General features: G+C 60.2%; 1 protein-coding gene across 1 annotated transcript in view; it reads right to left on the bottom strand.

Annotated features, from left to right (window-relative positions):
- Window positions 1–12,354: 12,354 nt before the first annotated feature.
- The window catches only part of WLS (Wnt ligand secretion mediator), a 94,307-nt gene continuing 79,973 nt past the window's right edge, over window positions 12,355–26,688 (bottom strand). The window contains exons 11-12 of the mRNA XM_055339667.1: window positions 21,896–22,049; window positions 12,355–13,310 (exon numbers count right to left, since the gene is read on the bottom strand). Coding sequence (XP_055195642.1) covers window positions 13,201–13,310; window positions 21,896–22,049 — 264 coding nt within the window. The 3' untranslated portion in view covers window positions 12,355–13,200. The remainder of the gene's footprint in view (window positions 13,311–21,895; window positions 22,050–26,688) is intronic.

Genomic DNA, 26,688 nt, shown 5'->3' on the forward strand with positions numbered 1-26,688 from the left:
AACTCGGAGAAAAGCCAAAGGAAGATAAAGGGAGGAAATGGGAATGTTTGAAGGTGCTCAAGCACTGGCTGGGAGGGAGAGATGACTGCGAAGATCAGAGAACTTCTGTCTTGAGCGAACATCGACGCCGAAACCCCAGGACAGTAGAACCCCGAGATTAAAACGCATCCTGACACGACGGAGAACTAGTTCGATGGAGCGCTTGCTACCATAAGACCAACACGACCCGAAACCAACCATGCTTTTAATTCGATCTCCGGGCTTGCGGGAAGAGATGTAGGACTCCTCCCCTCCCGCCCCAGAACCCCGCAACACGTGAGAAGCGGAGGTGCGAGCAGTTCACCCACAGCTCTCCGCAGCGGCCCCGCTGGCAAACGCTGGGGTTAATTAAAACCACAGTCAAAAGCTAAGTCACAAGGCAGAGAGATTAAGCCTGAGCTTCGAGCCGGGGCTCGAAGTTTTTAACAGGTGGGGAGCACCCTCTGGCTCTGAGCAAAAGCAAATGCAAATGCAAACCCTGTCTAGGGGAGAGCTTCCTCACTTTGGCTTTCTAGGAGGGTCACTGATTAAGATCAATAAAATAAATATCAGCTCTGCAGAAAATATAACCAAACACACAAGAAGCCAAACCACTAGGAGGAGAGGAAGAGGAAACAAAGAACACCTAGTTTAGATCTTGACGGACTTTAAGTAGTGGAATAATCACATATTAAAGCAAAATAGGGATCCCTGGGTGGCGCAGCGGTTTGGCGCCTGCCTTTGGCCCAGGGCGCGATCCTGGAGACCCGGGATCGAATCCCACGTCGGGCTCCCGGTGCATGGAGCCTGCTTCTCCCTCTGCCTGTGTCTCTGCCCCTCTCTCTCTCTCTCTCTCTGACTATCATAAATAAATAAAAAAAAATTAAAAAAACTTTCTTTAAAAAAATATAATAAAGCAAAATAGCTATGGATTAAATCGTTAAATAGAATGTAAACTCACAGAAGTAAGCATGCAATGCCATCAAAATGGGAGATTTCAAAGACCATTAGACATAACTTTTATAAAGGAAAATTGTTATTATTCAAATAAAACCCAGTGGGTGGGTTAAACAGAAGAAGACTTTGTGAAATGAAAGACAGAGTTGAAGAAATTAAACAAGGTATATCTGAGGGAGGACTAGAAGATGATAAATAAGAAAGATTAATACATAATGATCCAGATAAAATAAAAATTAATAAAAAATATTCCAGATATAAATAACAGATTGAAAACATGTATCTAATTTTATTCCTTTCCCCCAAACCATTAAAACTACAGTAGTGGGATTTTTTTTTTTAATTGCTATAAACCCACAAGGATGAGCAGAATATGAGAAAACATAATAGCAACAAACTTTTACAAAATGGAAGGCAGATGAACAAGTAATAATAGCCATTAGAGCTAAGAAAGCCAAATCCTCAATTGTTGATAAAAAAAAAAGCTGATTTGGAATCAACCTGATTTTCTAGTAAAACAAAGACAAGTAAAGTAGAAGGAAGGACATAATAGAGAAATTAGTGTAATAGGACTAAGATAAAATAGAGAAAAACTACCAAAGTAAAAGTTCTTTGAGAAGATTATAAAAATAGATTAATCTCTGGTAAGATCGAGAAGAGACAAGGTAAGAATACACATCAACAAAGGGCCATATCCACAGATAGGCAGAAGTTTTTAAAAGGTGGGAATAGAATAAAGTATCCACCCCGATACTTTCAAAGAAATGAAAAAAAGATTCTTGGGAAAATATTACTTCTGAAAGTAACTGAAAGAGAAACAGAAAATCTAAATAGCCTTGTCATTACGAAATAACTTGAAACAGTAGCTCAAAATCTTTCTGCAAAGAAAAAGTTCAGATAGTTTTACTGGCACATGATCATATGATGAGATGGAAGAGCAAATGTCCCAGAAGGGCCAAGACGTTTTGAAGACAAACAGGACAAAGGAGCTGGATTTTCTAGACTGCGAGACTTACGACAGAGCGAAGGTAATTAAAACCCTAGAGACACAGAACTACACGAACACGGTAAGTTCCGGGAGGAAGGAGGTGGTAGGAATCACGGGCGGACGAAATACACGGGGCCGAGGTCGCTGGCTGCGTGATAGGAAGGAAAGACAAACAACCCTTATGCTCATATCCAAAAATTGATTTCTGATGGCATAAAATCTTACACACGGAGAGTGAAGCTTCAAAACTTTTGGAAGAAAATCTGAATATCTGGGCAGCCCCGGGGGGCCCGGCGGTTTAGCGCCGCCTTCAGCCCAGGGCGTGATCCTGGGGACCTGGGATCGAGTCCTGCGTCGGGCTCCTTGCACGGAGCCTGCTTCCCCCTCTGCCTCTCTCTCTCTCATGAATAAAGGAATAAAATCTTTAAAAAAAAAACTGAATACATTATAACCTTAGGATCTATTAAAAGATAAAGTACCACCCCTCAAACTGATAAATCGACTACCCTGACATCACCAAAACACACCATAAGAAAGTGAAAAATATCAAATGTCTTGGTGAAGGATATTCATAACAGATATCACAGATGTACCTGACAAGGAATTACGTCCACATCGTATTCTTAAAAATTCTACAAATCAATTAGGACAACACAATAAAATATAGAAACTGAATGCAAATAGGCATTTTACAGAAGAAATAACATAAATACAGATATGAAAATATGCTTAATCTCAGTGATCAGGAAAATGAAAACTAGGACCAATGACATACTATTCTACACACTAGATTACACACTAGATTGGGGAAAATTAATGCAAAGGCAAGTGTTTATGAGGATGTGGGTTAACGGGAGCTTTTACGCACAGCTAATAGCAGTGAAATCTGTATAATCATTTTCCAGACGATCAGCATTTAATAAAGTTGAAAACTTGCATTTTCTATGACCCATCAGCTCCACTCCTCAATGTGTAACTAGGGGAACGCCGGCACATAGAGCGAGGAGGCGGTGGGAGAAGAAGGCCGGGACGAGGGGTGTGGGGGGCTCAGGCCGCCCGGGGTCTCTGGGGTCAAGCTCCACCTTGGGGCTCGCTGGGAGGCTGGGAGGCTGCTTCTCCCTCCCCTCCCTGCTCCTGCTCCTGCTCCTGCTAGCTCTGTCCGCTCTCAAATAAATTTTAAGAGTCTTAAAAAAAAAAAGAATGTGAAATGAGTAAACTATATGACCAACTCAAGATGCATTTCAGGTAGTTTTGGATTTTAGGAAAAAGTAGTTGGTACAGCTTATTATCTTTCCCTAATGTCCAAAACAAACAATACATCGTTTAAACGTCCCTAAGTAGGTGATACAACAGAGGAATCAGGCAAAGGAAAACTAAAGCAGAGGAAGCCTTGGGCGCTTCCCCGTGTCACCTGCCCGCAGCTCAGGGGCGGGACAGCGACGACCTGCCCGCGGCGCCCCAGGTCGCAGGCTTTGGGGGGCTTTCCGCATTTCCTCTAATTGCTCACAGGAACGTTCACAGCCGCATAAGGACCCCTCTCTGGGGCTGTAACCCATCACTGGCTAGTAACCGACCCCCGGAGCCCCCGGGTCATGCAGGGGTGCGGGGAGCGGCGCGGGGCCAGCAGGGGAGCCCCTGGGCGCAGGTGCCCCCCCCCCCGGAGGAGCCTGGGCCCCTCAGGACTGAGGCACCAGGGCGCTGGGGGCGGCACCTGCACCTGCACCTGCGGGGGGGGGGCGCCCCGCGCTCAGGGCCCTAGCACAGGGCCTGCCTAGGCGGGGGGGGGGGGTAGGGCTGGGGGGCCCCGGGGGGCAGAGCAAGGGCGCGGAGGGGGCTGCGTGGGCCGTCGGGGGGCGGGGGCACACCTGGGGAGCCCCGTGCCGCCGCCCGAGGGGGGAGCGCTTGTCCCCGGCCTAGGCCCCCTGCCCGCCTCGGGCCGCGGTGTCCGCGTGCACACGTCCGCCTCCGCCTCGCAGGTGCCCGCGGGCCCGGCCGGGACGTCGAGGCCGTCGAGGCCGCAGGGCTCCCGGTGACTGCGGGTCCGGCGAGGTCCTCCCCAGCGCGTCCGGGCTGGGGGCTGGGCCGCTCAGGAGCCCCCCCCCCCCCCCCGGGCAGCGCCCCGCGGTGCTGTGCGCAGTGCGCGCGCCGCACAACGGCACCTGGGCGGCCGCTGGGAGCCCCCGGACGCAGGTGCCCCCGCCGGGTCGCCGCAGCTGCGGGCCGTCCGCTGCGTGGGCCCAGCTCTGCTCCCCGGGGGCTGGCGGAAGGCGCGCCCCTAGCCCCGCGGGGGCAAGGAGGAGGAGCCGGGGTCGCGCTGACGTCAAGGCCCCCCCCCCCCCCGCGGCTTCCCGGCTGGGCCGCGCCGTCGGTTTTCTGCGCAGACGCGTGTCCTGGGCCGAGGGTGGGGCTCCTCCGGGCGGCTGGGCGCCTCTTAGGTGGCGTCTGGCTGCGGAGGCCGGGGGGGGGGGGGGGGGGACCTGGGGGGAGGACGGGCCCAGCTGCCCCTCCGCCCCCAGGAGCCAGCGCTGCCCCAACTCCCCTTTTCCTCCCGCGACGCCTGCGCTGAGCAGCGATTTCAGGTCCCACGTGAGGAAACGGAGCCACAGGCCTGGCTCCTGGGTTCAGCCCCTTTACGCGAACCGTGGCGCGGAGATCCAGGTGCCAGGTGAGTGGCGGACACCAGAGCAGCCCTAGGGGTGCTCCCGGTCCCGGGGTCCCCGTCCCCAGAGCTGGGAGCCGGCCCAGGGCGCCAGGCCGAGGCGGGTGGGGCTGGAGCGCGAGACCCCGCAGGGCCGCCGCCCGGGTGCCGGGGCTCCCTCCCGCTGCCGCCCTGGACCCGGCAGGTGCCCACGCGCCCCGGAGGAGCCCGCGGCAGGTGCCCACGCAGGGCCTCGCCGCCGCCGGGCGGGGGGCTGGCTGGCCCCGGAGTCAGTGGGTGCCGCGGGGGAGGGCAGGCTAGACCGCAAGCAGGACTAACCCGCACCGCTCGGCTTGGGCCCGGCCGCGCTGGCCGCAGCGGACCTCCAGGGGCCTCCCGCGCCCACGCAAGGCCGCTGAGGGTCCCGCCCTGCGGGGGACGCCGCCCCCACCTGTCTCCTCGGGGTCCCTTCCCGGGCGGCCCGGCCTCGGGCACCTGCTGGTCTGCATCCCGGGGACCCGCCTGGGCTCGTCTCCGAGGCGCCCCCCACCGCCGCGCAGCCCAGGGCCCCACGGAACCCAGGGATGCACCTGCTCCGCTTCTCAGGAAGCTACTTGGGGGCCCTGGGTCCCACAGGCGAGCGCCTCAGTTTACCGTGCTGCCCTCCCTTGGGGACGTAGTCTGGAGCGGGGGTACCGAGTCACGCCCCCCACCCGGGTGCTGACTGTGCACAGAGTGGAGATACCAAGTCATGCTTCCCCCAGTACTGACTGTCTGGAGTGAGGGTACCGAGTCATGGTCCCCACCTGGGTACTGACTGTGCACGGAGTGGGAGTACCGAGTCATGTTCCCCAGTACTGACTGTGCACAGAGTGGGGGAACCGAGTCATGCCCCCCAGTACTTACTGTGCACGGAGGGGGCATACCGAATCATGCCCCCACCCAGGTGCTGACTGTGCACAGAGTGGAGATACCGAGTCATGCTTCCCCCAGTACTGACTGTCTGGAGCAAGGGTACCGAGTCATGGTCCCCACCTGGGTACTGACTGTGCACGGAGTGGGGGAACCGAGTCATGCCCCCCAGTACTTATTGTGCACGGAGGGGGGTACTGAGTCATGACCACTACCCCCCCCCGCCCTGGGAGCCCGGGGATGGTCGCCCCTCTGAGCCTCAGGTCCCCGGCCCGGGCTGGCCACCCCCCCCCCGCCCCCAGGCCCCTGTTCCCATGGGAACCTGGCCGCACCCCGCGTCCCCCGGCGCCCACAGGTCAGCAGTGGAGGCGCGTCGTCTTCGGGCACCCGGAGCCTGGGGCTGCGCCGCCCCCAGGTGGAGGAGGCCCCCGAACCCTGGGCGCACCCCGAGGCCCGCCATTTGTCCCACTGCCCAGGGCTCTGGTCCCAGCCGGGAGGCGTCAGGTCCGCCCCGTCCCGTCCAGTCCCGGCCTGGGGGGGCGCCCACTGCGCCGGGGGAGACGCACGAATCCCAGGCCGCGGGTCGGGCCGCAGCAGCTTCCAGACGCTTCGGGGGTGGGGTGGGGGGGGCGTACCTGCTGGAGCCCGGAGCTCTCCCTGGGGGCGCCGCACCTGCTGGAGCCCGGAGCTCCCCAGGGGGTGGGGGGGCGCACCTGCTGGAGCCCGGAGCTCCCCAGGGGGTGGGGGGGCACACCTGCCGAGCCCGGAGCTCCCCAGGGGGTGGGGGGGCGCACCTGCCGAGCCCGGAGCTCCCCATGGGGTGGGGGTGGCGCACCTGCTGGAGCCCGGAGCTCCCCAGGGGGTGGGGGGGCGCACCTGCTGGAGCCCGGAGCTCCCCAGGGGGTGGGGGGGCGCACCTGCTGAGCCCGGAGCTCCCCAGGGGGTGGGGGGGCGCACCTGCTGGAGCCCGGAGCTCCCCAGGGGGTGGGAGGGCGCACCTGCTGGAGCCCGGAGCTCCCCATGGGGTGGGGGTGGCGCACCTGCTGGAGCCCGGAGCTCCCCAGGGGGTGGGGGGGCGCACCTGCTGAGCCCGGAGCTCCCCAGGGGGTGGGGGGGGCGCACCTGCTGGAGCCCCGAGCTCCCCAGGGGGTGGGAGGGCGCACCTGCTGGAGCCCGGAGCTCTCCACGGGGTGGGGGGGGCGCACCTGCCGAGCCCGGAGCTCCCCACGGGGTGGGGGGGCGCACCTGCTGGAGCCCGGAGCTCCCCAGGGGGTGGGGGGGCGCACCTGCTGGAGCCCGGAGCTCCCCAGGGGGTGGGGGGGCGCACCTGCTGGAGCCCGGAGCTCCCCAGGGGGTGGGGGGGCGCACCTGCTGGAGCCCGGAGCTCCCCAGGGGGTGGGGGGGCGCACCTGCTGGAGCCCGGAGCTCCCCACGGGGTGGGGGGGCGGCGCTGGCTCGTGGTCGCCCGGGGCCGAGGCGGAGCCCGGGTGTCAGCTCCGCGGGGCTGCTGCTGCCCGGGGCTCCCGGGACCCACGGCCTCTGGGGCCGCAGCTGCTCCGGGGCCACAGGGTCGGTGACCACCTCGCTGGGAACAGCAGGACGCGGTGCGTGTCGCAGGTCACGGGGCCGGGGCTCCGCGGGGCAGCGCCTGCGGGCTGGGGGGGGGCGCCCCGGTCCCGGGATCGAGTCCCGCATCGGGGCCCGCAGGGAGCCTGCCCCTCCCGGGAATAAATAAAATCCTTTAAAAAAGAAACTAGTGTCACCAACCCAAGTTCTGTGTCCTGGGCCCTGGCCTGGGGCAGCGAGTCCAGGGCGCGGCCGCGCGGGGGAGTAGATCGGGGCGCACGGGCCTCCCCGCGGCCGCACCCGCCTCCCCAAGGCGCCACGACGCGCCGGCGCCGGCAGAGGGCGGCAAAGGCCACGGCGCGCAGGGCCCGGCGCAGCGCTTCGCGGGGACTTGGGGCCGTCCTGACCCGGGGACCCTCCCCCTGAGCCCAGGGACCCTCCGTCCTGACCCCAGGGGACTGTCCGTCCTGACCCCGGGGGCCCTCCGTCCTGATCCCCCAAGGACCCTCCATTCTGACCCCGGGGACCCTCCCCCTGAACCCCCGGGACCCTCCATCCCGAGCCCAGGGGACTGTCCATCCTGACCCCGGGGACCCTCCGTCCTGAGCCCCCGGGGATTGTCCGTCCTGACCCGGGGACCATCCCCCTGAGCCCGGGGACCCTCCATCCTGAGCCCAGGGGACTGTCCATCCTGACCCGGGGACCCTCCATCCTGAGCCCAGGGGACTGTCCATCCTGACCCCGGGGGCCCTCCGTCCTGATCCCCCAAGGACCCTCCATTCTGACCCCGGGGACCCTCCCCCTGAGCCCAGGGACCCTCCATCCTGAGCCCAGGGGACTGTCCATCCTGACCCCGGGGACCCTCCGTCCTGAGCCCCCAAGGACCCTCCGTCCTGACCCGGGGACCCTCCCCCTGAGCCGTCCACACTCACCTGCGTGTCACCTGGAATGACTGGCAGCAGTTGGACCTCCGGCCCCACCTGGTTTACGCCCTTTCCCCCGCAGGCCCACCCTACCTGCACCCCCGCCCCGTCCGTCCTGCCCCTGCCCTCCGCTGTCCCCGCTCTCAGCGTCGTGGTCACAGCCCCGCTGGAGCCAGCACAAGGCTCACCCCCGACGGCACCTGCTCTGCGGCTGCAGGGGAGACACGGGCAGCGCACGTCCCTGACCGAGGCCTCCCTGCCGCAGTGAACTTGCTGTGGGACCTGATGGGCCAGCGCAAGCTACTGTCGGGCTGTCGCTGTGCCCCGGGGCTGAGGCTGTGCTCTGGGGCTGTGGCTGACCTGGGGCTGTCGCTGTGCCCTGGGGCTGTCGCTGTGCCCTGGGGCTGGGGCTGTGCTCTGGGGCTATGGCTGACCTGGGGCTGGGGCTGTGCCCTGGGGCTGGGGCTGTGCCAGAGCGGGGGGGGGGGGGGGGGGGGCACCGAGCCCCGATGGCCGCCCAGCCCTTCCCACGGCTCCCGCGTCCCGATGGAGGAGGGCCGGAGGGCCGCTTGGCCAGCGCGCACGGCGGGGCAGGCCGTGGGGAGCAGGTCGGGGCGGGCCTGAGCTTCCTACCGAGAGGAGTTCCCGGGGAAGAGGGGAAGTTCTAGATTAGAGGGAAGTGCGGGCGGTGAGCGGCCTGGCAGCCTGCGACAGCACAGCTCCGGGCCGGGCGGGGGTCGGTCTGTGAGGCTCCCCTGCAGCAGCGCCTCCCGCCCCGTGTCCCCCGCAGGTCCCCGCTCCGGGTCCGCCGCCGCCATCCTCCACCATCAGCAGAGGGCAGGCACCTGCCGCGGATGGAGCCTGGGCCGGAGCTTCCCAGAACCGGAGGAGGAGGCCGCGGGGGAAGCTGCGGCCCACGGCCTGGGCGGCTCCTGCTGCTAACTCGCCGTCCCCGCGGGGACCCGAGCGGAGGCCTCTTCAGCCCCCACCAGGTCACGTCACGGCCCAGGCTCGCTCCCTAGTATGTGACGCAGGACCTTGTCCTCAGGACCGTCGAGGGGACATTAGGGCAGTGTGTGCATCACGGAGTTCCTCGTCATGGAGCCACCGAGGGGGAGCGCAACAGCCCGGGCCGTGTGCGTGCACGTGCGTGTGGGGGTGCATGTGTATGTGCACGTGTGTGCGTGCATCTGTGGGTGCGTGTATGTGCCTGTGCATGCGTGTCCATGCACGTATGTGCACGTGTGTGCATGTGTGTGCGTCTGCTCCACGTGTCTGTGCGCGTGCCTGTGTCCGCGTGCGTGAAGAGCGGTGAGCACGGGGCGATGCCGAGCTGCGGGAGGCTCCTCGGTCTGGATGAGTGTGTGTGTGAATCACGGGCACCGCGGCCGCACCCGCGCTGCACGAGCAGAGGATCTTCCTGAGCACTTGCATCAGGCTGGGCCGCAGGCTCCGCAGGACAAGTGTCGGGTCACCGGGCGGCCCACGCAGTCCCAGCACCGCGGTGACGGACACTCCTCGCCGGGAAGGCAGGGCTGGCGACCCTGGTCTGCAAGGGGGTCAGAGCACCGCAGGTGGTGGGCACCAGGAGGGAGCTGCAGGGGCGCCTCGGCCACGGCCACTCGGGTCCGCCGAGCAAAAGGGAAGCAGGTGAGCGGGCCCCGTGGCTCCTTGGCCGGCCTCCCTCCGGCCGCGGGAAGACCCAGGGCCCCCGCAGAACTGGCAGCGAGGCCACGGTCCTCCCGGATCCACGGCCCTTAGTGGAAGCTCCCCGGGGCGCCTGGCTCACTGGCTGGGGTCGGCGTCTGGCCCAGGCCGTGACCCCGGGTCCCGGGATCGAGTCCTGCGTCGGGCTCCTGCAGGGAGCCTGCTCCCCCCTCTGCCTGGGTCTCCACCTCTCGGTCTCTCATGAATGAATAAATAAACTTTTTAAAAACAAAAAGGAATAGCTCCCCGACCTCTGGGGAGCCTCTCGACTTCCCTCCCGTCACTGGCGGTGCCCAGCCTGCGCCCCTGGAGCGAGGGCGCCCTCAGAACCCCCGGCGGCCCTCGTCTGTGGACAAGAGGCAGCGCCGAGGGGGTGCCCCGGACGTCGCTCCTTCCCTCCGGTCCTCAGGGTGGACGTCACCTTTCCCTCAGAACCGACCCACCCGCCAGCGCCCCTGATCCCACATCTGTTTCCCTGGGGCTCGGGCCTCCCTCACCCTGACCTCACAGCGGGCTCTCGTCCGCGGCCTTACAGACCCGCCCGGGTCTCCTCCGAGTACGGGCGCAGCCTTCCTTTTAGGTGGGCGCCTCCTGGAGCAGCCCCCAACTCCCGCCTGCCCACATGACCCGTCCAGCTCGTGCCCCCCACCACCTGCGGGGTCACGGACGTGCAAACCACCAGATCCAGCAGGTCTCATCCCCTCAACGCCGCAGCTCCCTCGGGATTCCTAGCCTCTTCCCCCGTGGACCCGGCTCTCTCTCTGGCTTTTTTGGACAACTTGCCCTCTTCCGGGCAACCCGCCTCCTTCCCTCACTGCCCCTCCCGAGGCTCCGAGGCCCCGTCGTCGCTCGCAGCCAACGGTGCCAACGTCCCGCCCCGAGCGCGCCACGTTCTTTCTCTCTGGTTTCCGATGGTTGCTTGTCGCCTCCCCCACAAATGGCTTCTAAAATTCAGCCCCGGCAAATCCAAGCTCCCCGTCCTGCCCGTCGTGGCAGAGCTTTCCGGGGTGTTTGCTCAAAGCGGGTTCTTTAGACCCTGACCCCAGTCCACGGGGTGAGCCACTAGCAGCTACTGGAGTTGATCTGAACACAGTTGACTGCGAAGGGACAGGAGCCGCCCGGGGCTGAGCGGCTCATTCTCCCGAGACGAGGACTGGGGGTGGCTGCTGGGCGCAAGGCTGGGGGACGGGGCCGTGATTCCTGGTGCGGGGTCTCTTAGCGAGTGGCCCAGCTGCTCACCTTTCTGGAGAATCCCTCTCTTCCCCGGACCCGGGGATACCCCGGGAACACTCTGGGCAACTTCCTGTGTTGGCCAAGGCTGCTGGAGTCGGCCCCTCCCACTCGCAGGCCTGTAAGTAACAGACCCACTGAGCCAGCTCTAGGAAGCTCTCGCCGTCTGGGCCTTGCCGTCCCCTCACCCAGCAGGGCCTGGAGGCCGGACTCCACCCTTCCCACCAGGCTCCCGTTCATGTCTGTCTTAGCGCCAGGTAACCCCTTCCTCCCCACGTCCTCCACGGCCACCCTGCTTCCGGCCTTGACCTCTCTGCGGTGCTCATCCAGCTTCTCCAGGCTCCAGGGGTCGCCGTGGCCGTACGGCTTCTCCGCCCGGAGCCTTAGGTGAGGCCCCACAGCCCATCGACGGACGGAGTCCAAACCCCGCCTCGTCGTGGCTCACGGCGCCACGGGGCCCACGGATGTCGACTCCGCGTACTGAGCGGCCAGGCCCGGGCGCCAGCCCCAGCCAGTCTCCGTAACGTCCCCAGGGTTGCCGTCCTGCCGTCCCCTCTGCCCGCTGGTCTTGGGAAACTCCTACCCCCGAGGAGAGCCTCTGTCCATCCCTCGGGACGGGGCGATCAGTCACGCTTCGGGCTCACCCTCCGTCCCCGACGGTGAAGCGAGGCCGCGCCCCATCCCTGGCACCACAGCGGCCGATCGGAAAGCAGAGGCTGAGGGCACGGGCTCCTGCGCCATCACGTGCTGACCGGGCCGGGAAAGGCCCGGCCGAGCGCCAAAGCCAACGTGTCTCCTTCCGTCGTGGCGTGGCGCCACGTTAGCCAAAAGCAGGGCCAAGGAGCGGCGGAGCTGCGGAGCGGGCACCTTACGTGGCACGCGCCCCGGGCCTGCGGCGTGTGAAAAATGCTCACAAAATGGTTTCTCGACTCCCGGAAGGACACGTTTACGTGGCCTCGAGCTTCAGGAACATCTCCATGCACTCGGACTCCTTTAACTGGGCCGCAACCCCGCGGAGCGGGTCAAGTCTCTGAACCGGTTAGTAGGCGAGGACAGCCCGGCCCGGAGGCTGCACCAAGGTCACGCTGTGAGGGACGCGGGGGTACAACCATGGGACAGGACGGGCTGCTGGGGAAGGGAGCTGGGGGGGGGCTGCCCGCGTCCTCCCGCGTCCTCCCCGCGTCCTCCCCGCGCCTGGGGCCTCCCGTGTGAGCACTCCCTGCCGGCCTAGGCAGATGAAGCACCTGGCACAGAAAACACTACCCGGCTTCCAGAAAGACCTCCCGGCCCCCAAACACTCTGGTTTTCCACGACCCCATTTCCCCGCCCACCCGCCACCCCAGCGTGAGCAGGGCAAAGCCTCGGCGGGCCGGCGTGCGGCTGGGGCCGGAGGACGACGTGTGCGTATACAGACGTGCATGGACAGACAGGTTTATTCGAATGGTGGGATCTACACGTTGGGAGGCTGTGGGAAGCATCTTATGCAAAGAAAACACATTTTAAGCAAGAGGTAAAAAAGCTTTTCAGACCCAAAGGCCATTTAATACAATGAATCCTACTTGGGTAGTTCAGCAAACAGTTTTGCAAAACCCACATCCGACAGACTGGTTAGTCCTGGAAACACAGATTTGGTTTCAAAGCTGAGATGCCCCTGGCGTAACAGACCTTCTCATGAAATGCAGTTATTTCATGTTGTGCCATAAAAAATAGGGACACGTATCTATTGACAACTTAAATATTAACTCAACAGGCTACCTGGTGATATAAATAGAAAAAAAAAAGAGACCAAAAAAAAAAAAAAAAAGAACCAAAAAACCCAAGTGGTCACAGATTAGGTTTGAGAAGACTAAGCCACCAGCCTACCCCGGCCTGCAAAGGTGTTAAAATCTATCCTAGAATCTAAAACAGGAAAAAGAGTCAATATTCCACTCCACAGAGACCCCTCCGGCCCGAACCATCCCCCGAGGAGAGCGCACCCCAGCGCAAGAGGCTCCCTAAGCACCTGCTACGGATGCTCCTACGTCACTAGTTCACGACGAGCAGAGAGCGTGTCCCGTCGGAGGCTGTTCCCACACGCACGCCCTAGTGGCCGCAGGAACCGTCCTCCGGGACCGCAGCCGGGAGGCCAGCGGACGCGCGTCTAGGCCACCGGCCCACGAAGCCACGGCTGGAGCCCCGCGCGCCGTCGGCCCCGCGCTGGCACGCTCCCCACTAGCTGGCGGGGCCGTGGGGACAGTCCGGCGCGGCGCGGCGCGGCGCTCCTACTCCTGGGCCTCCTTGCGGGTCAGCTTGTAGATCTCGGTGGGGCCGTCCACGTGGGTGATGGTGGTGGTGAGCTGCACTTCCTCCCCGCTGTGGACGCCCAGGTCACCTGGAACAGGGTGCGGGCGTTAGACGGGCGCCACTCGCCTCCGTGCCGGCGGCCCGGGACCGGCCCCCTCCCCCCTCCCGGCCTCAGACGCCGGCGGGCGCCAACGCGGGCCACATCCACCCTCGGACTCGCACCCCGCAGGGCTTCCGGAGCCTTCCCGTCCCCCAGAGAGCAGACCCCAGCGACCATGCGCCTGCACCACGCTCCGTCCCCGCGGTCACCAGGAGCGCATGAGGAGGGCTTACCTGGGACCACGTGGCTCCCGGTGCTTTCCGGGGGGTGGTGTCTGGCCCCCCCAGGGCCACACGCAAGAGGAAACAGGGAGGGCAGTGAGGACACGACCCGGGGCGGGGGTGGGGGGTGCACCACAGAGAGATCAAACAAATGCACAACTGGCAGAGGGGAAATGGAAAACCAAGAGGCCGCCGTCCTCCGACAGCGCGTGTGGGGCGCACGTGCACTTGCAGATTTGCAGACAGGGAGCGACGCTGCAGAGTACAGGTCAGGGTGGGGTCTGCGACGTTCACGATCTGTTCACATTTGTATTAGGTATTTTTATCATACTACACAGTATCACGTATTGTCACAGTTTATATTTGTGGTTTTATATCTATACTGTGGACACCTATTTTCTGGGACTAAGATTTTTCCTAGTTCAAAGCACAGGATTAAGGAAATAAGTGGTATTTTCAACTGGGGTGGAAAGTTGGAAGAGAGCTTTGGCCCTACGCCTGCCACTAATGTCGCCGATGGCGGGCATCAGTGCATCGCACGGGCTCAGACCCCCGGGCGTCACCCGGACACTGGTCCCGCAGGCTGCAGGGCCGGTGCCCTTCACACGTGCCACGCGCCGCCTGGGTTCCCCTGCAGACCCCTTTGCCAGCAGCGGCGCAGCCGAGGCGGCCCTACCGAACGCTAGCGTGCAGCGCTCTACCCAGGCCTCCCTACTTTCAGCAGCGAGGTCCTCGGCTCTTGCAGGACTGCTGATAGGATTTGGGGCCCTGTGCACCAGGTCCAATCCACAGGCTGGGGGGCAGAGCAGGTAACGGGAGGCGGCAGCCCGGCCTCCGGCACGGCCGGGGCGCACACCAGCGGGGCGCGAGGGCCACGCTGACCCACTACGTACACAACAGGCAGGGCCCCAGCCTGCCTTCTCGCTGCGGCGGCTTCTAGCCCACTCCCGGGCCTAGCACTGTGCCGGGGCCTCAAGTTTCTCAGGCGAAGCCGGTTCTGGATCTGGGTGAGCCCTGGAAACCCCAAGCCGCCGTCAGAATCTGCATGTCTGTGTAAGTCATCACAGTTCCAAAGAGAGGCCTGACCACCCCCGTGGGCCCACCAGCACCGCCAAGTGCTTACCCGAAGAATCCCTTTCACCAGAGACTCAAAACCGGACACCAGAATGGAATTCTGCTCAGGCTTCGAACCCAAGATGCTAATTCTTCAGGCTCACAATGTTGACTCTCCTCAGCATGTCCTACAAAATGTGTAGGATCCTACGGCTCCCTTGGGCCAAAATGACTTCAGCTTGTTTTCATGAGCTCCCGCACCAGTGTCTGCCGCGTGCTGACCCCGTTCTAAACACTCTGCAGACACGAACGCGCTCAATCCTCGTAGCAGTACTTGGACAGAGACGCTGTCACCATTTCCACTCTACTCACGCACAAAACAGGCACAGAGGGGTCAGTCACTGGCCCAACCAAGGGCCGGCTTGGTGCACTGGGATGTGGGATTCAGGCTTCACCGCAAGGCTCGGGAGCCGGGCTCTCAAGCCCTGAGGCCATGCGGACTCTGTAAACCTCCCGGTTTCCGAGGTCCAGTGGGTCTGCCGGCAACGCGGGAGCCCGCGTGCAGCGGGTCGTGGCCATAAACGCACGCGGGGGTCTGGACAAACTGCTCAGCACGTTAGCTCTGCTTTTGTATCCGATGAGAGAGAATCCAGAGCGCGCCGTACGGGCGCCCTGACGTCCCGAGAGCTGGGACTCGGGGTCTGCCCCGCGGGCGGGCTCCGGGGCTCTGCGTGCCGCGTCTCTTCAGAAGACGGGAAGACGCGGAGGCTTAGCAGTCAGCTTCTCTAATGGGATCCCGTTTGAGGACCCAGGCCAAGGAGGCCCAAGCGGCCAAACTGTGGTTTTATTGTGCCCTGAAGGCCAACTCTTCCCCCTTTAGGGGGAGAACATGGGAATATGGCAGGAGTGGGGACCCTCCGTTTCTTCCAAATGCCATCAACCCCTACCTCTGCCAAGGTCTCGCTCCACCTGCCGTTCTCCCTCCCTCTTGGATCCTGCTACTCAGTGCACAGAAGGGCTTAAAACCTTTTCTAAAAACAAAATAAAACACCTTTTCGAAAATGCGGTATGTCTCTTATTTTGGGAAGAGGTGAGAATAAACGGGGAGACGACTGAGGAAGGTGAAGAAAGGAATCCTTCAGTTTGCAGAAGTCGTCTCCTTCCCTGGTTCTGGTGTCGGCTCCTGTCGGCTGATGTGCAGCTGTTGTGGAAGGAGGCTAACCTCTGGCATCCGATTCCATCACTGAGGACCATCGCTGGGTCCGTATTTACGACCTGGCGTCCGCAGGCACGCGGCTACCTGCCGGCACCTGCGGCTGAACGCCTCCTGGAGACCCGGAATGTTCTAAGGCCCCGCAGGGAGGCCCCACAGGCAGGCAGCAGTGACCGCAGCTCCCCGCCGCGGCTGCATCTCGACGTCCGTCCCTTGCGCGTCCGCGGCTACCGCAGGAGAAGGGAGGAGAACTGCCCCGGCTGTTCCAGGGGTCTGGGAGACCCGCAGCCTCCGGCCATTATGGGGCTCCCAAAGCAGGCGGACACCCCACTGCCTCCATCTGGAAGCCCGGGAGCTCTCACGCCCCGAGGTCCCGGCTCTTCAGGACCTGCTGGAGCCGGATTCCAGACCACCTGTGTCTACCCCCAGAGCTTACGTCCTTCCTGTAACACTCCCGACCCCGTTCTTCCCTGCGGAATTTCCTCTAGTCTCGTACCGACCGAACCCCTACTCACCCTCAAAGCTAAGCTCAAACGGTGACTGATAAAGTCCAGCCCGGTTCACGGCACGATGAGAAAAACGAGGAGCGGGTAGTGTTTGTAAAGCTAGATGGTTTCCACGTAAAGGATTATGGTTTACTCTGAGGCTACGTCCTTCCTACATTTGGGATGTGAAAAATACAGCGGACAGTGGGTGTTAAAAAAATCTGTAAAAAAACTTTTTTCAGGGGATCCCTGGGTGGCTCAGCGGTTTAGGGCCACCTGCAGCCCAGGGCCTGATCCTGGAGTCCCGGGTCGAGTCCCACGTCGGGCTCCCTGCATGGAGCCTGCTTCTCCCTCTGCCTGGGTCTCTGCCTCTCTCTCTCTGTCTCTCATGAATATATAAATAAAATCTTTAAAAAAAATTTTTTTTTCCCAAAGAACGTAAATAGCCAGTGCAGTAATCTGGTAGGTAGTAAGTGCTCATTAAAACCCCCACCACGACCGTCCGGGTACAGGCCGGTCCAGATCCTCCCGGCTGCACGCACACGGCGAGCTCCAGCCCTGCAGGGACGGGCGCAGCGGCCTGCAGCCAGCCGCCCCTCGGTCGCCTTCGGCCACTGAGGTGGATTATTCCGGGAGGGGTGAGCCACTGCCCCCCGGCCCCCAGAGGACCTCCAGGGACCGGGTCCCTGGTGCCTGCAACAGGGTGGGCACAACCAAACCTACAAGTTTTGAGTGAAATCCTAATGTCATGGGCCGAACCCTAGCCTTGCCGAATGTAGCCGTTCAAGTCCTAGTTGGCAGCCCTCGGGACGTGACTGTTGGGGGACGCGGCCTTGCAGGAGGTCAGGACGTCACCATGAGGTCACGGGGCGGCCCTCGTCCGGCCTGGCCTGCGTCCTCATGAGAAGGGGCGCTGAGGTACCAGCAGTGAGGCCGCGTGACGGCACGGAGGGAACACGCAGCCTACGAGCCACGGGGAAGCCGGACGCACTCGGTCTGGGGCCTCGAGCCTCTGGAGCGTGAGGACATGCCCACGCTTCGCGGTTTCAGCTCCCCGGGCTGCGGTGCTTGACGGAGCCCGGCCATGGGACACGCTCGGGAGGCGCGACGTGCCCCAGACGACGAGGCAGCCGCCACCCACAGGGCCGCAGCAGGGACTGGGCCACCCACTTGCACCTTCACCGGGAAGCGGCTCCGGCAGGGGCCACCTCGGGTCCGCGGGCTCCCACCACGTGCATCGCGCTCGCGGGCACCACGGGGCCGGGTCCCCAACACGCCCGGGGAAAGGCCCGCTCGATAGAAACAGAACGGGACCGGCTGGCAATGGGTGTCTCCTGGTCCCTTCGTCATCGTCATCCAGTCAGGAATTCCGTGGCTCAGGGTTTTTTTCCTAAAACCTTCTGACCAGAAGTCTACAGACGAAGGCACGGAGATGAGAGCCTGCTATTAACAAATGTCCCACTTCATAAGCAGCTCCGACGTTTTTCCTCCACGATTCGGTGGGCGGGGGTTGGGCAGTGTTGAGCGTGTGGCGCATCGAGGCCGAGCCCGGGGAGACGCTGCGGTCGCTCGGCCCTAAGGTCAACGCCGGCCTGCCCGGTGCCTGCCCGGTGCCTGCCCGGTGCCTGCCCGGCGCGCACCCGGGTGCTCCACAGACCGCTTACGGCGACGCTGAAAGGAACGACTTGAAGGAAATGGCAGGAGGAACAGAGCAGATGTGAATGGTCCTTAAGAGAAAGAGGTCGAAGTGATCTTTGCTGAACCAAAAGTCTGCGTGTGCTGGGACGTGTGTGTGCACAAACGTCCCTACACACACGCAGGACACGATCCTATTTAGAGCCCCTGGCGGCTCAGTGCTTGAGCGTCTGCCGTCGGCCCAGGGCCTGACCCCGGGGTCCCGGGATCGAGTCCCGCCTCGAGCTCCCTGCGTGGAGCCTGCTTCTCCCTCTGCCTGGGTCTCTGCCTCTCTCTATGTCTCTCATGAATAAATAAGTAAAATCTTTAAAAAATAATAAATGAAAAAGTAAACAGACGCGTCCATAGACACACATGCGTATGTGTGAAATAACTGACGTGGCCACAACGGTACCAGCAGCCGGTAAATCACCAGCAAGACGGAACCCAGAGCCCCGCGGCCTGGGAGCACCCAGCAGCCGCCGCAGAGGGGCCTCGTCCCTCCCTCGGGCTTCATTCCACCCCGTCTCACCCAGCCTGACGCCGGGCCCAGGTACTCGGCGGCTCATTTCTAAGGGTCACTGTCTGATCCACACAAGAAAAGAGGCACAGACGTACAAGGGAAAATAAAAACAAAACAAAACGCTTTTGGGAAAACAACCCTTTCTAGAACCTGCCGTCCGCTGTGTTTCTCTCAGTCCGTTCCTTGACCAAAAGGGAGACGCCGGAGTCTCCGCTGCTTTCGTTTCCGTCCTGCCCCTGCCCCTCCTGCCCCCTCCTGGCATCTCTCTCCACATCCAAACACAACGACCCCCTCCATGTTCTATTTCCTCGTCCCCTTTGGCTGCATCAGAAACCACCTGCCAAGTCCCCGGAGACGAGCTTTTTCCAGAGGTCGGCGCAGGACCCACCTCAAGAAGGCAAGAAACCACACACCTGGGATTCATCCTCCACAGCAAAAGACCTGAATTCTTGGCTTGGACCTTAAAAGCAGGGGAGCAGGGGAGCCCAAGCCAACTCAACAATAAGAACTTTGCATGAGAAAGAAAAGGAGCATGGGGGAGGGGAAGGGATGTCATCCAGAGGCCCAGAGAATCTAAAAAATACAGTGTACCCCCGAGGAGTCCATTTCCTAGGTTTCCATGTAATATTTCAAACTAGCTCTTTCCAAGGAGCTTCAAAATCCTGGCAACTGCTCCGCAGCTCCTGGGAGGCCTTGGGTGGCTGGCGCCAGTCGAGGAGACGAAAAGTGAAGGAGGGCAGGAGGGGAGCGGGATCGGGGAGCCCACGTGGCACAGCCGCCTCCAGATGCACGAGGCCACGGAACCACGTGGGAGCGGGACGGCAAACGAGCTGCCGGGGGCTGCGGGGCGGCTGCGCCGTCACAGCGGATGGTGTCACCATCGCACAGCTGCTAAGGTGTGTGACGTGTGTTCGTGACCGGGACAGGGTCCCAAGGGGTCTACCTGCTTGGCCCTAAGTACCAGGGGCACCTCCCAGTCACAGCGGCAGACCCAAGACCAAGCAGGCATGCATAGCTCTGGCGGGGGGTCTGGGGGAGGGATGGGACCTGCTGGTGAGAACTAGCTTTTGAGCTTTCTGTGAAACTCCAGGTCAAGCTGCCTTCAACCAAAAAAAACCAGAAAACAAAAAAAAAAAAAAACAAAAAACAACACACAAGAAACAAAAAAGCACAACGAAAGAAACACCTGCGGGGAACAGACCCGGTGCTATCGTCAACCGCAGGGCTTCAAGCCTCGGGGGTGGCTGTGGTGCAGAGTAGGGTCCGTCCTAGTGGAGGGGCCGACCCTGGCCTGCAACCCGGGCGACTGGCCCAGCGGGCGGCAAGCGGTCAGGCGGCCTGGGCAGGGCGGGCCGCAGCCCCGGCCCCCACGGCCTAGAAGGGCTGGACGGGCAGGTCCTCACCAGCGGCTGGAAACCCCCGAGCCGTGACACAATCAGCCCGGGCTGCCACTTCCCGGCCGAGGTTCTCTCCTGCCCTTTGGCCATGAGGAGAAACACAGCTACGGACTTGCACGGCCCCCGAAGGCTCCGGGACAGCACCGCTGGGAGACGCGGCGCAGAGGTCAGGCGGCACCACAGGGGAGTGTACGTAAAGTCAGGGTCCGCGGACTGTTCCCGGTGGCAGGGTCATCCCAACCTCCCGGGAAGTCCGGCGACGGCTTCACGTGGCATCTCCCTGGAAGGAAGCACCTCACCTCTGGGTTCCTGCTGGATACTCTCAAGAACGTGCCCACGTGGCTGGTCGGCTCCGACAGGAGGACCACGACACGAACCCGCGACTCCTGATCACAAGCCCGGCATCCCTTCCTGCCGGTGCTAGGAGGCCCACTTTAGAGGCTACGTGCCCCCATTTCCATGCTCAGGGTGGCGGCCAAGCAGCCGGAAGGACCCTCCGACGCAGTGGCGGGCGCGGTGCGGAAGGTGGAGGGTGGCTGAGGGCTGGCCGCGGCCCCAACCCTCAGCAACGGGCCCTCTACCTCCCACACCGTCTCATGCCGTCGCCCCTCATGTTAACCTCAACTCTCAACATCACCGGCGCATCTGTGAAATCTGAAAACTGAGCCCGAACTCTGACTTCTAAAGCCTCAACTCAATCAACACTTCCCAAGCGCCCTCAAGGACCTGTCCTGGCTCGGGAGTTAGCTCTCCGGCGGAGCAGAGGAGACACGGGAACCTCATCTACGACACTTACGGGGTCATCTGGAGGGTATAATCGTGTTTCCCCAGGGCTGTTCCTTAGAACGCGATTTCCAAGAAACAAACGAAAAAAAACCCCCCAATAAACCTAAAACAAAACACTGCCTGGAAAAAGGAGTATAGGGCCAAATGATTTAATGATTTGGGGAAAAGCTGTCCGTCCCACCCATTTAAAAAAGGCCTATGGTACGAATTAAAGTGCTGAAGGCATTAAGACGTCTTGCAGGAAAGACCTCATTAATGCTGATGAAAAACCCAACGACTCGACTCCCAAAGTCGTCTGACTACTCAGACGTATCAATATCCTACGGCAACAACATTCGGTTGGATACAGTCTGCTGGACTCCAACGAGGGCGATCAGGAACAGGTTCCAAGAAAGAGGAAGAATTCTGAGTGAGCCCAGAGGATGAGGAGGGTTTTTTTAGGGCCCAGGTGGACCCAGGATAGGAATCCACTCGTTCAGAACAGCAAGGACACGGCTCGGGTAAAGCAGGGGTGGAGCCAGGCAGCGCAGGGCTGAGTAGTCAAAGGAAAAGGAGCTTCTCCGATCTGTCGTTTCCTGGGCCACCAATTCCAAATCCAGGGCACACCCTAGGCAGTGACAGCCGTTTCCCGCTGCCACGGCTGGTGGAGAAGCCCCAGGTCCCCATCTACAAAATAACCAGGCCGGCCAGGTCCCCCGAGGCTCCTGGAGGCATCAGTAGCCCCGCGGGAGGAGGAGGCCACGGGGGCAGGGACTAGCCATCGGCCCGAGGCGCGTCAACAGCCCTGCACAAGAATGAGCAGGAGAACCACGAAGCCGGCTCAGTCCTCAGTCTCAGGACCCGGTCCCAGGCCACCTGGTATCTTGAGATCATGCTTTTCAAACCAGAAGAATAAACGTGGCTTAATCTCTGAGAGTCGATTTTGCTCAAGAAATCGAGGAAAGGAAACTTAAGCTTTAAAATAAAACGGGCACATACTTCAGACTAGAATGCTTAAAAATCAAAAAAAAAAAAAAGAAAGAAAGAGACAGAGAGACGACGACTTAAAAGAAGCATCTGCCTTGTGGTGGCTTTCGTCTCATGGCTCCCCAGTCCCCGGGGGGTGCTCACGGACACCTGGAGGGAGCCTGACTGGGGACCCCAGAGCCTTTGCTGGGTGAACCCCGCAGGGGCTGAGCCTACTTATCCTGACGAAGCTGTGCTGACGAGACTGCGACTCACCATTGGACTGGTCCTCCCCGTAGTTCTTATGGGACGGCGCATATAGGAACATCAAAGCAAAGACGTACAGGTTCCACATCCCATAGATGCCTGTGAAGAAGGCACTGTTCACCTGGACCGTGACGCCGCCCCACTTCCAGTGGCCTTCGGTCACCTACGGAGAAAGGAGACAACATTCAGCTGGAACCAAGAAGAGACGACAGCGAGACCGGAACCAACCGACACAGAAACCAGCCGCCTTCTCCATACGGGACGAGGAGAGGGCCCTGTAGGACTCCTTTTTTAAAGATTACTTACTTATTTACTTACTTAGGGGAGGGGCCGAGGGAGAGAGAAAAGCAGACGCCTCCTGTTGGGCTTGACGCTGACCCCAGGGACCCCGAGGTCGTGACCTGGGCGGAGGGCAGATGCTTAGCCGGCTGAGCCACCCAGGTGCCGCCACGACTCCTTTTTTAATCTAAATCACACTAGTATGAATCAGGTTCTCTGAGGGCCTCCTGTGCCAGGTACGAGCCAGTGGCTCCCGAGCTGTGTGCGCATCAGAACCACCCAGGGAGCATCTCTCTCTTAAATAACAGCACAAGGTCACCCCAACCTACAGAAACTGTGCTTGCATCTCCCGCTGACCCACAGCCGTAACCCCCTGCCGCCGCCGCCCAGCTGGACGTAGCGTCCCTGCAGGCAGAGACCACCCCTGACTCGTGTACTGCCCAACCCTCGGCGCCCGGCGCGTCGCACTGGCTCGGTGAGGACAGGCCGGTGAGACAAGCAGGGGACGCCTCCCGGTGAGCAGTCCCCCCTCGCGGGGAAGTCGGGAAGCGGAAAGTCACGGCCCTGGAGGCGGAGGCCAGGACTCGGAGGCAGACTCCACCACTCATTCTCTGCTTAACGCAGGAAGAGACCAAGACTCCGAACTGCGGTCTCCTTCAGTACAAAACAGAAACTTGCAGGGGAATCGGGTAAAAATGCTTCTAGAATTTTCCTGACACTCGGGAAACCCTTAATAAGGCTACGTCCATACGGATGTCGCTGACGAAGGTAATCGCGAGGCTTTCGTACGCTTCACAGCTCTCCGAGACCGCGGTGAGGCTGCTTTTGTCTACGTTCATGACCTGAGCATGGTTGGCAGGGCCGACGGCCCGTGGACCACGCCAAGCACCGGCGACTAACAATCTGTGCCAGCTCTGAGATGAGTGGGACGGCTCCGACCACCTGTGCCAACCACAGGGCGTCATCGATGGCCAAATTCCCCTGTGAGAACATGAGCTGGGTCACGTAAAGCGTCTCCAGGAGCCCCTTGTAGGAGCTACAGCGGAAGACAGAGGTCGATGGACGACGACGATGGAGGACGATGGAGGACGTAAGGGCCCCGAGCTGTATCTCGATGTTAATGACTCAGCGGGCAGGTGGCTTTCATGAGTCTGGATCCACCTGACACCTCCCCCGTAGCCCACGACCCCCTGGGGCCCCAGGCGGAAGAAAGCTGGAAGCACAGGTATTTCCTTCGGAAAGACCTGGAGCCTCAGTTGATTAGGTCAACAAACTGCAGACGAACCCGTTTTAGTTGGGCCCTGGTGACACGTTAACTTTTCATTTTTGTGATGCACAAACCACTATCGCGGACCCTTATTTTCAAACATAGTTCATTGGATATAATGTGCTCGAGAATATATTTTTTTTTTGAAGAAGAAGAAGAATTTTATGGCCATCACTGGTTTTGGAACCATGTGTGGAGGTTCAAGCTACTTAGAACTAACTTCTTAGAAAGGTCGCCAAGGGTCACTTTTCTTAACAGAATATCCTAACTTTATATTATATATATATATATAAAAACTACAGTAGTTAGGGCATGCTTAAAATGGTTTTTAGGGATCCCCGGGTGGCTCAGTGGTTTAGAGCCTGACTTCAGCCCAGGGTGTGATCCTGGAGTCCTGGGATCGAGTCCCGCATCGGGCTCCCTGCGTGGAACCTGCTTCTCCCTCTGCCTGTGTCTCTGCTTCTCTCTATCTCTTGTGAGTAAATAAAATCTTTAAAAAAAATAAAATAAAATAAAATAAATAAAATAAAATGATTTTTAATGCATATAATGGAGGAGGAGAGGAAGTCTTAAGATAATTCCTGGAAATTCACGTACCCGCTTTCACAACAAAGGGACCTGATCTGTAGGTGACGCGGGGGAGGCTGGGAGGCTCCAGGTTAACTTTCCTCTTCTCTGTGAAGGCAGTAGGGCCCCAGTAGGTCTCTCTCCTGCAAGAGACCCTACTTCCCATGACATAAAGTGGGAATACTCGGTACTGAATTTTCCTGAAATGGACCCTTACTGGGACTGGCATAACCAGCCCAAGGGAATGTCCACCTGGTCACCGTGGTACTCGACAGACGGTATTAGCTGGATGAACAAGGACAAAAGTACAGGCTGGGCGGGAACGCCAGGGCAGGTGCACGGCAGTAGAAAGGGACAGAGACAGGGACTCTGAGGAAGTACCTGATGGCAAAGTGAAGATACTGTATTCCCCGGTAAATAATGAGAATCGTCCTTTAAAGTAAGCCAATGGGCAGTCCGTGTTATTTCACTTAGATATTGCAAACACAGATATCCGCAAAACTAAGACTTTTTAACCTAATAACAAGGGGGGCGATAGTCAACATTTATCCAACGCTGATACGTCAAGCACCATAGCAGGGATTTCACACGGACGGTATTACGGCAGGTGCTATTCCCGCTCAACACGTGGGGAAACTACGCCGCGGTGAGGCACGTTGTCCTTCCCAAGGTTGCTCCGTCGGAAAGTCGCGGCTCTGACCCCAAGACAAGGTGTCGTTAACCGTTACGCGGCGTAAGAGTAGGGACGTTGTCTTCCACGGGGGGAGTCTGTCACGTTGGCATATGAAGCAGCTACCGCGGAGCCCAAACTTCCTTCCAAGGTCGACCTAATTGACCACAACGCCCCGTACTGTCCAGCGTGTCCAGATTCACACACACACGGACACACGCAGATCTGCACACCGAAATCCATATATAATCCAGTAGTACATGCGCCCTAGAGGTCCTAGACGTAGGGATGGTGGTGCTCAAAGCTGGGCGTACACGTAAGCCACGGCTTCCCGGAGGAGCCACGAGAGGCTCACACCGCGGGGCGCGCACCGGCGCTCCGAGGGCTCCAGGCACTGGCGGATTCACGCCCCATCCCACGTCTGCCGTGCGACACGGGCACCTCGGGGAGCACCGAGCTGCAGGACTGCCCGCTCTGTTTACTCAGTAACCTCCAAGTGCACCATCTCCTGAGGGCAGAGGGCTCCGCGTGTGAGAAGGAGCCGTACGCACAGCGTCGGCCCGTCAGTGGGTGTCCACCTCCCCTCTCGGTCGTCCCGCCTGGGACCCCCTGAGCTCACAGCCCGTTCCCAGCACCACGAGCCACAGTACGCCAAGGCCTCACCGGAGCAGGCCTTGGAAATTCGAGATCTTATTAGAGCCAAGGCGGCGGCGAGGGGACAGTCCCCGCATTTTAACTCCCGGAGGGGGAAAAAAAAAAAAATCAGCCCCAACCAGGAAAAAAAAAGAAAAAAAAAAAAAGAAAAAGAAAAAAGAAAATCCTCTCCCCTCTGCAGAAGTCTTATTTCTAAAAGTCCCTGCTTTTCCTGATTTAACATTCGAACAATTTACTTTTGTGTGAAACCACCCAATTATAGCCCTGGAGCCAAGTGCAGGTCAAATCCCTTTACACCCAGTAGTCTTGACAACCAACATTCCACTTAACAACAAGATTTCCGAATCCCAGACACAGGCTGCCTCCCTGGAGACATTTCCTCTGTGAGGAACGGAAGGCAGCGATCCCACACCGAAGAGCGAAGGGCTGGCCGGGCTGGCCGGGCTCGCCGGGAGTTTGCGGCATGAGGCCTGACCCGGGCGTCAGGCACCTGGGGGTCCCCTGGCGGAGGCTGGCGACCTCCTCCCCCGCCCCGCACCTCTGTCCCCTACTGCCCGCCACCTCCACGCGCAACGCCTCTTTTCCAGACGGAAGGGGCTAAAATACCAGACTGTGGTGTGCCATCCCCTGGCTGCTACGACTGAGGCCATTAAAATGCCCGCATTAAAGCGCTGCCCCTCAGGGCCAGCCACAAAGCCTCAAGGTCGCCGCATCCCACAGCTCCCTGCGGGTCCTTCATTCCCGGCCTCGGAGCTTCAATATCCTGGCGAGATCCCCTCGCATTATATTTCACGGGGCTTAAATGCAAGCTCTCTCAGCAAGCCCGCGAGTATAATGGGAGTTTTAATACATCCCTTTTACCTAAGGCTGGGATCTATTTCAAAAAGTCACCCAATGGGTTTTCTTTCAGGTGAGCTCATTGCTGAGACATTCCAAAATGACATTAAAAAAAAATGAGCCCTCTGATGACTATATTAGTACAGTACCTGGGACATTGAGAGTCATGCCTGAAAACGTCTTAGATATCTATAAATAAACCTTGGGAAAAAATAGCCCAGCAGGAGGAATGTGAGGACCTAATGGAACCCGAAAGAGCTCGCTGCTACCCCCTTGGAGCTGAAATCCACTTCGGGCCGACTGTCGCGGCGGATATAAAAGGCCAGCCACGGGCTGGAGCCCTGGTAGAGAATACTGGGACAATGCGACATTCATCTTTTCCTCCAAAGAAAAGCCACCGACGACTCTGCTCCTTGGAAGAACTGGCGTCCCCCGCTTCCAAGTGGTGCACCAGTTACTTAACAGGAGCACGGCTCCGTGGGGCCAGCCGTCGGGGGGCGGGGGTGCCGCGGGGCCGCCGCGGGGCCA

This window comes from Nyctereutes procyonoides, unplaced genomic scaffold (genome assembly GCF_905146905.1).
Source record: "Nyctereutes procyonoides isolate TBG_1078 unplaced genomic scaffold, NYPRO_anot_genome, whole genome shotgun sequence".
Lineage (NCBI taxonomy): Eukaryota > Metazoa > Chordata > Mammalia > Carnivora > Canidae > Nyctereutes > Nyctereutes procyonoides.